Consider the following 12,411-nt stretch of genomic DNA (forward strand, 5'->3'; position numbering starts at 1 on the left):
TACTAATGTCCAGCCTCATCTCTAGACTCCCCTCGTACTCAGTTACACTTGAGTTACCCAATTGCTTAACATTCTCTTCATAGCCTATGCTATTTCACGCATCTTTGATTTCACTTCATGTTGTTTCCTCCAGTTAGGACATCCTTACCGGATTTTCCTCACCTGTATGACTTGAATTGATGCATTAAAATTCAGTGTATGTGTCATCTCCTCCTGGATCTTCCTCTAATCCCTCGGTTGAAATGAAGTACCCTCTATATACTTTCACTACAGCCTATCACCATCTGCCAGAGCACTTGCCACATTTTATTGAAATAATCTATTAATTTGTTTGTCTCTCCACCTAGAGTGTAGGTTTCATGATTTCTATTACCCTTTCCTCTAGATTCTTAGCACAGTAATCAACTTAGAAAAAGTTTCCCAATATTATAAGTTATTTTTATTGACAGAGATCTAAAGTGTGAAGTGATTATAGTTATCAGTTCATTTTAGCCTTATGCCATTAAGAACATGATTGCTAAATTTTCTTATTCTGAGTCTATGCAAGTTAAAAATGCTTTTAACTATTGTATGGTTTCCAAAGACAAAATTTCTTTATATTTTTCAGCCCCATTTGTAGTTAGGGTGATACAATGTGTTTGGTTTGGGCCAAATGATTAGGGGTACAGTTGACATGTGTAGCTTTTGGGCAAAGGTAGTTAAGTGCCTGTACACTTTTTCTAGTTCACATTTCTGCTATCATGACAACTTAGGAGACTCTATAACAACTTACCCCCAAATTTAAAAAAAATCTTAAAACAACAAACATATTATCTCACAGCTTCTAAAAGGTTAGGGATCAGGGAGAAATTTAGCTAGATTTTTTTTTGTCTGTTATTAAGTGTCAGTTAAGGGTGCTATTGCAGGCATCTCAAGAATCAACCTGGCTGGAAGATTTGCTTTCACGTTCACACATGTGGTTGTTAGAAGGCCACATTTTCTCTATGGCTATTGGATGGATTTTTTAATGTTTTACTATACGAGTTGCTAACAATGAAGCATCTTACTTTCCTCAAAGCGAGAAATCCAAGAGCAAGAGAAAGAGTGGGAACTCAAAGCAGGAGTTGTAATCTTTTATAATGTAATCCCAAAAGTAACAGACTACTCCCTGTGCTATATCTTCTGGTCATGGCCCAACCCTGGCACAGTGTGAAAAGGGGACTACACGTGGGCATGAAGACCCCAAAATGGAGCATCCTAGAGGCTGGTCACCACGGAGGCCACCTGTTAAGGTGGTGCATAAAACATGGGGGACACCTGGACAATGAGTTAGTGGGTAAAACAGACTCCCCAACCCACTTTAGCTATTACATAAGCAAGAAATAAACTTTTGTGATATGAAGCCAGTGAGAATTCAGGGTTTATTTGCTAGTAGGCGTAGTCTAGCTCTTCAGACCAACAGAGCTCTCATAAAGCAATGCCTACAGAAAGAGGTTGTGATGATGGAAAGGACTTCAAGTATTCTGGGGCTCATGAGAGTAACTTCTTATTTTAAATTAAAACATTCGAACTCTTTTATTTTCTTTTTTTGCCAGGTTTGTGAGTTTGGTTAGTGTACATTTGAACACATACTGTTACAAAAACCACGTATCAAAGACATCACAGCTGAGAGCCAGATGAGGGTAGTTAACATCGCTATCCTGGTCTCTTCTATTCAGGAAACCAGCAAACTTCTCCCAGGCTGACACATAACCCCTTCATAGCTGCATCTACTCAAACTTTTTTAAGGTGACTCAAGTACTTGAATTATTTCTTCACTAATTAAGAACTACTTGTTAATATTGTTGTGAAGCATAAATGAGACAACATATATAACGATATCTTCTGAAGAGGAAAATACCATGTAAATATTAAACATTGTTCATGTGTATTTGATATTGAAAGCAGATTACTGGAAATGACTGAATGTTAATAATCACAAAATATTTTAAAGAATAAAGTGCACATTTATTCTAAAGTTTGTTTTTTGTGAGACAACATAACCTATTTTAAATATACATATAAAACATTTACTTTGTTAAGAGATCATCTCTCTTTGAGAACAAAGGTGAAATGAACAAATTCAGTCCCACAAACCACCTATTAAAATACTGGTCATATATGTTGTACATTTCATCTAGTAGCATCTCAAAGTGGTCTATTGTCAATGTCTAAAGGTAACACCCTTATGCTCTAGGAATGTATTGTGTGATATAAGGATGGACCTATTCAGTCAAATCAAAAGAAACTTATGATCTTTACAAAGTTAACACTAATTAGGAAAAAATAAAATGCATGTATAAGATTGAAAACTTGAAGAGATAGAAAGCAGGCTGACCTGTCAGGGGATATGGGTGCAGGTATGGAGGGATTGAGCAACAAAGAAAATAAAGAACTCATGGACACAGATAACAGTATGGTGATTGCAGGTTGAGGGGGGGTAGTGGGAAGTGGAGGAAGGTGTGGGGGACATATATGGTGTTGAACAGACACTACACTTGGGGTAGCTTTGGGGCAGTAAGTAAACACACATACAGTGTATGGATGATGTGTTGTAGAATAGTGCACCTGAAACATGTATGATTTTTGTTAACCAGTGTCACCCTAAAAAATTCAAGTAAAATAAATAAATTAAGTAAGTTTCAAAAAAGGGGGAAATCTTTAGGTCATGTGAGATAGTGAGTGTTAGACCCTCAGTGTTAAATCATGTCTAAACATAGCATCTTCAATAACAACGTAATCTTTGGCCAAAATTATCTAGCATGTATCCAGTGACTCACCCCCTGACCAGGCAAAAGCATTTTTGGCAGCACCTACTTTACCTTGAAATTTTCTCTTTTGAAGTAACACGAGCCTGACCTTGATCAGTTTATCAGATGAGCTCAGAGGTATAGTCTGTCAGAGAACTGGCGTGGCAGCATGCCAGAACAACTCTGTAAATTGTCTAGAGGGCACACCTAAGTATCATTTCCACTTTCTCTCTGTCTGTGTTTCTCAATCAGAATTAGAAGCAAAGGAGAGAAACAGGATAAAGTAATGGAACACAAATGGGCCATGGAACCTGATAAATTTGTATTTGAAACCTAGTGCTGCTACGTGCTGTATGACTAAACTTTGGAATAAGTTAAAATAGCTCTTTGGATTTTAGTTTTCTTGTTTGTAAAACAAAGCTATTAATTTCCTCCTTAAGAGCTTTTTATGAAACATCGATGAAATAGTTACATTCATTGTGGAGCCTGGCACATACTACTCAATAAATATTCTTCACTTTCCTTTGCCTTGAGGGAAGGAACTCGAGATGAATACCCTCCACTTCACCCACCACATGACATTGACTGACCCCTGCCAGTGAGCCATTAATTAACGGAGCCGACATCACTCATGGTGGGGAATATGTCGGAATGCTGCAAGAAGAAAGATGGAAAGATCTTTTTTCACCAGTGAAATAATACCAGTGGTGGATATTCCTGAAATTTGAGGAGCTGAGTTCAGGGACTTTGGAAAGCTAGTATAGCTGCAGTACCTGGAGATTTGCAAATACATTCTAAACTATTAAGTGATTAAAATCATATATATATCTATAAAATGCACGTCTGTGCACTAATAAAATAAAAAGCCTGGAATACTGCATTTGTGTTTGGATGTCAGACTTGGCCTCTTCTGAAAATTGGTATTATTTACATTATCACACTTTACTCATACTTTTTCAAATATAGAAAGAATCCATTACATTCCAATTATCAGCAGCACATGTTATCTCATTAGTGTCTGTTCATGATAATTGTTTCTATTATATTAAAGACAGACATTTAAAACATTATCACTGAGCTTTTGTGTAACTCAAAAGCATGATTTATTTTACCCAGTAAAACTAAGTGGTTATGATTTTAGTAAAAATGTGGAAGCATCACTTTAATTTTTATTCAGATAAGCATGTTTTGCACTCTGTAACTAAAAACACACATTTAAAGTTTATTGAGTATATTCATATTACCTTTTACAGTGACTATTCTTGACTTCTACAGAGTCCTGGTAGAGATGAGTGATATATTATCTCTATTCTCTTTCTGCATCCTACATAGGAAAGGGTGGGTTTGCACACACCGACAGATCCGAACAGGGCATTAGGAGAACCATCAAAGAAGTGTTTCTTAGGCTGAGGAGTAGTGAGAACCCGTAACCGCCATTTCAGGCATAAGGGCATAGGGCAAAATCAGGGCATAAGATTAGCTGTGTAAAAAGAAATCCTATTATAGTCATTCTTCCTGTCCCATCCACTGGACTTAAGTTAACTGTTATTGGGTAAATCCTTAATAGGCAGCGTGCTTTACCTGAGCTAAACCAACATATTACTTCCAGTGTGCATTTGTGCATATGTGGTTGCTGTTTAAAACATAAACAATGGTAGACCAACCCACCAACAATGCAAATCTCTGTGAATGGGATGCAGTGCAGGCACACGGAAGCTGTGTGTGTGTGAGAGGCAAAAATTATCATGATAGGAATGACTTTCACAGAGAGGTGGGAAAGCAATGTTAAGTAGTCAGTATAAAGGCACAAAGCACCTGTTAGAGCTGGTATGAAAAAGGAGAGTAACATGCGCCAACTCGGTTTTAGTTAGCAAAATACTCAATTGAGAAAAGGCAAGATCAATTTTACTATTTTAGTAAAACACTCAATTCAGCAAAAGGCTAGAGCAGAGGCCATAAAGAGCTAAAGAACCACAGACATGGAGACAGAAGGTGACTGCAAACCACACTGGGAAGAGATTTCCACAGTCAGAATGAAGTCATACAAATCAGCATTTAGTGTTTACTATGAGTCAAGAAAAAATATGCAATATCCACACACATATTTTGTATGTATACATGCATACATGCATACATACAGATATATTTACACATATATACATACATATTCCTCTCTATATATCTACATACAGGATATCTATATATTATATCCTCATCAGATTTCTACAAGGCATGCATTATCAGCCTTAATTTTCAACTGGAAAGAACAGATTTGGAGAGGTTAATAACTTGTTAATGGTCATAAAAGAGGGAAAAAGCATCACTGAACTCATACCATTGGTTGAATATTCTCCTCATTTTTCATATGGAAACAACGACAGGAGAAATAAAAGCATTCCAGGTAAAAATGAAGATATGTCTAAATGCAGAAGTAAGAAAGGCAGAGAATTGCTCACTTCCTCCAAATGTTTAATGTTTGAACTGACTAGAACTTATCTCTCCATCCAGTTTCAACTAAAAAAAAATAACAAAAAGGAAATTAAATATTTTCCTTTGAGTGTCCCCAAGAGCTTTCTCTCCCAAAACACATTAATTTTAAAAACATAATATTGCTCAAAATATACTGGTTAAATAATTGAATGCAGCCACTTGACTTTAGTACAAGATGTACTTAGGAATAGGTTTTGTGGGGCATAATTTTAAAGATATGGGGAAAATACTGTTCCCAAAAAGAACCCTGCCCCACCTTGTCTTCAAGGACTTAAATTTTGTAATTAAACATACATGTACTTTTTTTATTAGAAAAAGTACACTAGTGAAATTCTGTGTAGTGGAGTATTTGCCTTATTTTTAATGACTTTTGTCACTTTTTTTTTCAGGAAACTGCTCTCTATCTCTGGAAAAAAAGCATCTGATAGTGGAGAGGGCATTAATGAAAGAGAGCAACCGTTGAGTAAAGAAAATAAGATGGGGATGACCAAGACTTTGTCATCCTGTTATATGACTTCACAAAAGAACATTGGGGGCAGGGCGACATGCCTTCTAACCAGTACACAACATTTATAAATTCAATAAGACTGAGATTTTCCAAGTATTCAGTTACATGCAAGTGCAAACAGTGAATGGACCCAAAGGGTCAGCGATGACATATACTACCTACAATGTGGTATTTCACCTTCAAACCTAATGTTGCCTCTTTATATTACAAAATAAGGTGATGTCCTATTACTCTCTGCATAGAATTACATACACTAGGGGGAGGAAAAATCAATTCTCAATCTAATCCATTTTGCAAATTTGACAGTGACATCAGAGAGCAGGAAGCTGTCTGTGAGCAATGACACTGCTCATTTATTTAAATGTCAAACTTAACTTCATCAACTTTCAGGGAATATGTCAGCAAAGAATAGGTTTCAGTTCAGCCAGAGACAATTTCAGTGTCATTCAATGCTGAGTAAAATAGCTGTCAGCATCTTGAGAACACAGTGCTTTGAGTAAATATTTCTTTTTAAGCTGAATACAATTGGCCATTTCAGCACTTGGGGCTATGGACAGTGCTCTCTTCCTTTACCTAATGAAATAAATCCTCTTACTGTAGAGGTGTTTCCTTTTCGAGATTAAAGCACTCCCCAGACTAGCAAGCTGGCTGCCCTAAACTAGTCAATTAGGATATAACATGCCTTACAGGTCTGGGCAAAGCTATAATAAAATAGCAGCAAAGAGGAGCAACTTTTATCACAGAGATTAAGCCTGAAATAAAATTAGAGAAGGAAAATCATGATTTGTAGCTCTTCCTGAAAGACATGTCAAAAGTTTACTGTACTGCAATGACAATTCTCTATGACCAGATTTTTGTTGGAGAGAATGACAGATCCATCAACCTCTTGTGCTAATTTATTAGCAGTGAACACAGGTGCAGAAGAGAACAGGAAGTGTGTCTCATAGGCTTGCAGACAATTGAAAGTCAGGAATTTATTCCTTATATATATATATTTTCACTATAGAGTGGAATATCAGTGAAGAATTCTGGATCTGAGGTCACATGAAATGGAACCAAATCTGAATCGTGTTCCTTAATAAGTCCTTTCATTTCTCTAAGCCTTGCTTCTTCTGTCAAACGTGGGTTAGTTTGAGGTTTAAGTGAGAGGGTGTATATGAAGGGGTCTGTCACACATTAGGAACTCAACAGATATTCAATTTGGAATATCAACTTATCATTAAGTGTTGGCATAATGTAGGGAAATGTTGCTACACTAGTGGCCATGTCTTAATAGTTGTAACGCTGAGGATGACAAGAAGAAAGAAAACAAAATAAGCACTATATTAATAGATATATGCTTATAACAAAGGGCCCTAACCATGTGTATTTCCACCTTTGTCCATCTTATTTACATCCCCAAAAGATTCCCTTATGTATACCTTTAAAAATCCAACAAAAAATAATCAAAAATAATACAGGAAGAACAAAACTGAAGTTCTCAGAGAAGTCTTATTCTTCTTATCACATAATATTCTACCAACTTTCCCAGTACACCTCTCCATCAACATATTACCAACTACTCCACTTGTTGAGCTGGTAAGAGACTCCTTTCAGTGCATCCTGAGCAGACTGACATACTTGGGGAGAGAAGCTAAAAATGAGGTGAGTGCTGAAAGCCTGATAAATTCCTTATTATCCTCCACTGACGCTACAAATTCTCTGCTTTGGGCTTCAAAGCCACTCAGCCTCTCACCTGACTCCTCTTTTTCCATTTTTATAGCTGAAAATCAAGAGCACCTTCTCCTAGTCCCCGCTCCCCCCGCCACAGCCCCATCTCCTCCTGTTATTTTCAACAGAGATTCCCTCCACACTGCCCTCTGCATAGGAAGCGCCTCCCACTCTCCATTCATCCAGGTACATGGCTCCTTCCATTCACAATTCATGCTAAGTCCTCCTCTCCCTTGCAAAGCTGTTCTTTTAAGTAGATTCCCAGCTGTCCTAATAAACTCAACCACCTCAGCCACCATATCACCCTTGCATCTACCCCCCAACCCTCAGAAATTGTGCAGAGGTGGGGAGAGGGGAGGTTTACATGCAAACCTAGACAGAGACAAATAGAAAGAGCCTAGCATTAAGCTTGGTCTCATCTTTGGGTTAAAAATCAGTTACAAATATTTCCCAAGCGTGGTAACAAACGTCCTCTGGCGGGGGGGGGGGCAGGATGGTGGTCTAGTGGATGAATGAATAAGTGATGAATGAATGAGTGAATGAATGATTGTCATCTCTTTGACACTTTTCTCAGATGCCCCTCCTTGCTTGCACCCAGCACGGCTCCTGTGTAAGTCAGCTACAGTGCATGAACGAACCCCCTGCTTTTCCTCCGTCTCTACACTCCACCCTTTTATTACCACCTCTGGACAGAGCCTAAACCTCCGCGCCAAAGGGCACTCCACTTCCTCTGAAAATCCTTTGTGACTTCAAAAGCCCAAGCAAGCTCGCTCCTTAGAGGCACAGCTTTGCGCTCTGCCAGCTTTACCTCTCCCCAGACCCCCGAACACCCAGCCACGTTACACAAAAGGATGACTAATTTCCCCACACTCAAAATCCACCTGGAGATCCCCGTCGCTGCCCTTCTGCTGGCTGGCACTTGTAACCCAGGTGCTCGCCTAAGAAACGCGGTCCCCCACTTCTCCCTGCAGAAAAAAAGGAATCACCATTCCAGGGCTCAGTCCTGGTTCCTAAAAATCAAAAAACTTTTTTTTTTTTTTTTTTTTGGTAGAAAACCCCACCCCGAGAACAGCGACCTCTTTGTTTGCGTCCGAGCCGGAGGGAGGGGTCTCCGAGCCTTTGCAGCCTGAGCCGAAGGGGATGTGACAGCCCTCCAGAGGGCTGCTCCGGAGGAGACTCACCCAGGACGTTCCCAATGAGAGCCACCACGAACACGATGATGTACCCGGCGATCAGGACCCACTCATAATCTTTCGGGCGTAGGTATTCCCTCCACAGGTACTGCAGGAATTCCTCGTCTTCATCATAGTCGGTGGGGTTCAAAGAGGGCTCTTGAGTTTTATTCAGCTCCGAAGCAGATGACAAGTTGCAACAAGGGGGTAAGTCCTCCAAATCGGTGCCGGACATCACGGGCTCGAGTCCGGTTTGGCTCAGTGCTGCAAGCTGCTCTTCCCTTTCCCCATGAGCACTGGTGAGTCGCCGTGGGAAAGGCTGCGCGGAGCGGAGAGAAGGGGCTCCAGAGCAGAAAATGACGTGAAAAGTTATCGAGCCAATGCCTCCGGAGTCCTACGCCCGGCAACTTCTGCGGCGCATTCGCTGTCTTCGCAAACGATTGTGCACCCAGGGACCCGGCCCCGGAGCTGCAGCAGTGACACCGAGAGGATGAGACGCTACCTCGGCCTGCGCTCAAGCTCAATTACTTCTCATTCCAGCACTGAGTCCGCAGCCCACAGCCTCCTCCCGCGCTGATGGAGAGCTGAAGTGGGAGGGGAAAAAAAGTAATGAAAATTATTTTAACCTGTTTCTCCGTAGGTTCAACCTTACTCTTTTCTACTTTTTTCTTCTCCACTTCTCACGTGCAGTTTGTATAAACCATACTCGTGTAGGTCTGTGGACATAGCGTGCATGTCAATACATGATTAACACAGGGTTTATTGATGCAATTGTCTCCTTCATGTACATATAAAGGTAATGGGGAGGAGCCACTGTGTTCCTCCAGCAGGGCTGTGCAGAAGTCATTTCAGATAACTGTTTTAACGTTTGTGTTTGGCTTTGCCAATTTAGCAGTTGCTGAGTCTTTAAGGCACCTCTTCCTCTCTCCTTCCCCCAAGCTGGGGCATAAAACGCTATTTAAGATATATTTAGTTGGAATTTGTATTTACAACAGCTTGTCATATGAAATACAGCAGCGAATCCTTAAAGGACACTAAGGGTCATAAATGTGCTCCTGGTTAATGTTGTCAAGCAAAGGAGACATACCAAACAGCCTGAAACAGATCTCAGCAGGATGGAGTGAAAGGAACAGAAGGGCTCCTTCTCTGGTGAATATCACACCCCACTGGTCTTTCTCCTCATTGACTCAGGACTGATATCACCTGTCATTCTCTCATTCACTGATTTGGTCTCTTAAGAAAAGTCTTTTGGGATTTGTCTGGGATTGGCTCAGGATCCTTTTGTTCTCAGTGAGCATGTTTGGAATATTGTATTTGGACTGGGAAGGACCTTGAAATCATAGGCTAACCTTTAGCTAAAAATTAGAAGCCTCCTGATAACATTGATGATGTGTCCCTATCTAATTTGGATGGGACCACCATAATTTATTACCTTCACCCTTATAGGACTGCTGTAAAGTTTAGAAAACTGTTCTTTACATTGAAACAAGGACTAAAACCAACATTTGGTTTTCTGCCTTTAATCCCCAATTCCTAGATTGCACCTTCGTGCTACATAGAATAAATCCCTCACAAGACAATTCTTCACATATTCAAAAAAGCACCACAGTCTCTTCCCTTCCCATTCTTCTTACATTCAATTTTTCTCCACTTATTTTCATTGTTTTTTTAAATGGCAGTATCTCTACAACCTATGGTTGCTCAATCTTTCTTAAATGACTGTCAATACCTTGCATAACATGCAACTAACAGGAAATAGAATAACATGGTGTGGGTCTTGCCAGCACAAAATGTCTATGATTATTCAGACACAAACAATGTTTGTATCTAATTAGTTCTTTCGAAAGTCACAAAACATTGAGGGTTCAGACTGAGCATTTAGTCACCTCCTACCCCAACCCTCAGTCATAATTCTTTACAATTGTTTTATACATTATAATTTATAAAATTATTATAGGCACTTTATTTTAAAACCTCCAGGGGGCTATTATTAGGCTTGTTCACAGATGAGAAAACTGTTTCAAAAGAAATTACATGATTTATCAAAGGTCAAGTGACTAGTCAGCTGCAAAGCCATCCAGTTCTGATCCCAGCTTGGGGCTTCTATTATTCTACAGATGTCATATTTCATAACAAATACTATTGTTGTGTGTACTCATTTTTCCTAGTCCAGTTTGGTTTTTAAAATATACTTTATTGATTATGCTATTGCAGTTGTCTCAATTTTCCCATTTTGCCCCCCTCCACGCAGTACCTCCCATTCCCTCTAGCAATTCCCCCCCCACCTTAGTTCATGTCCATGGGTTGGGCATATAAGTTCTTTGGCTTCTCCATTTCCTATACTGTTCTTAACAGCCCTTGTCTATTTTGTACCTACCAACTTGTACGTATTAATCCTAGTACCTTTCCCTCCTATTTTCTCCTTCCCCGGCCCAACTGATAACTGTCCAAATATCCCCATATCTATGATTCTGTTTCTGTTCTGCTCATTTGCTTGGTTTGTATATTTAGATTCAATTGTTGATAGTTATGAATTTATTGCCATTTTAACATTCATACTTTTGATCTTTTTCTTAAATCAGTCCCTTTAACATTCCATATAATAATGGCTTGTTAATGAACTTAGTTTTAGCTTTACCTTGTCTGGGAAGCACTTTTTCTGCCCTTCTATTCTAAATGATAGCTTTGCTGGATAGAGTAATCTCGGTTGTAAGCCCTTGCTTTTCATCACTTTGAATAACTTCTTGCCAGACTGTTCTAGCCAGCAAAGTTTCTTTTGACCAGCCACCAGTCTTATGACAACTCCTTTATAGGTAACTCTCTCCTTTTCTCTTGCTGCTTTTAAGATTTTCTCTTTAAGCTTTTGACATTTTAATTATGGTGTGTCTTGGTGTGGTCCTCTTCGGGTTGAACTTGTTTTGAGTCTCTCTGTGCTTCCTGGACTTGTATGTCTGGTTTCTCTGCCAAATTAGAGAAGTTTTCTTTTCATTATGTTTTCAAATAAGTATTTAATTTCTTGCTCTTCCTCTTCTCCTTCCGGCACCCATATTATTTGAATATTCATACATTTGAAGATGTCCCAGAGGCTCCTTTGTCTATTCTTATTTTTTGGAGGGGATTATTTTTCTTCTTGCTCTTCTGATTGAATGGTTTTTTTTTCTTCCTTATGTTCCAAATCATTAATTTGATCCTTGGCTTCCTCCCTTCCACTGTTGGTTCCACTGTATGTTTTTCTTTATTTCACTAAATGTGACCTTCATTTCTGCCTGGGTCTTCCTTATGCTGTTATAGTATGCAATGTTGAGCATCCTGATAATCAGTATTTTGAACTCTGCATCTGACATTGCGTATCTCCATTTCTTTTAGTTTTCCTTATGTATGGAGTTTTGTTCTATTGTTTCATCTGTGCCATATTTCTTTGTCTCCTCATTTTTGGCAGCCCCCATGCACTGTCTGTTTGTTTCGCTGTATTAGGTGGAGCTGCTTTGACTCCCTGTCTTAGTAGCATGGCCTGTTGTAGAAACATGCACCAGTAGTTATATGAGATGGAACCTTAGATAATCTCCAGGGCAGAGCAACCTGTGTTGTCACTCTGTGGCTCTGTGAGAGGGAAGGCTAAGAGAGGGGGAAATGCCACTGCCTGGCCTTTGGAGTTTTGTGCGGGAGGAAGCTGTCTCCCAGCACTCACCCTGATGCCTGTCACTTCAACTTCTCCACACTTACCATTGGTGCCCTTCCAGCTCTTGCCCTGGTACTGAATCCC

At 39.5% G+C, this 12,411-nt stretch overlaps 1 protein-coding gene across 1 annotated transcript in view; it reads right to left on the reverse strand.

The window, feature by feature from the left end:
- HCRTR2 (hypocretin receptor 2) overlaps positions 1 to 8,883 on the reverse strand; it is a 91,021-nt gene extending 82,138 nt beyond the window's left edge. Inside the window, exon 1 of the mRNA XM_037152082.2 lies at positions 8,658 to 8,883. Coding sequence (XP_037007977.1) covers positions 8,658 to 8,883 — 226 coding nt within the window. The remainder of the gene's footprint in view (positions 1 to 8,657) is intronic.
- Between the last annotated feature and the right edge of the window lie 3,528 nt (positions 8,884 to 12,411).

This window comes from Artibeus jamaicensis, unplaced genomic scaffold (assembly GCF_021234435.1).
Source record: "Artibeus jamaicensis isolate MK-2021 breed Jamaican fruit bat unplaced genomic scaffold, CSHL_Jam_final contig_484, whole genome shotgun sequence".
Lineage (NCBI taxonomy): Eukaryota > Metazoa > Chordata > Mammalia > Chiroptera > Phyllostomidae > Artibeus > Artibeus jamaicensis.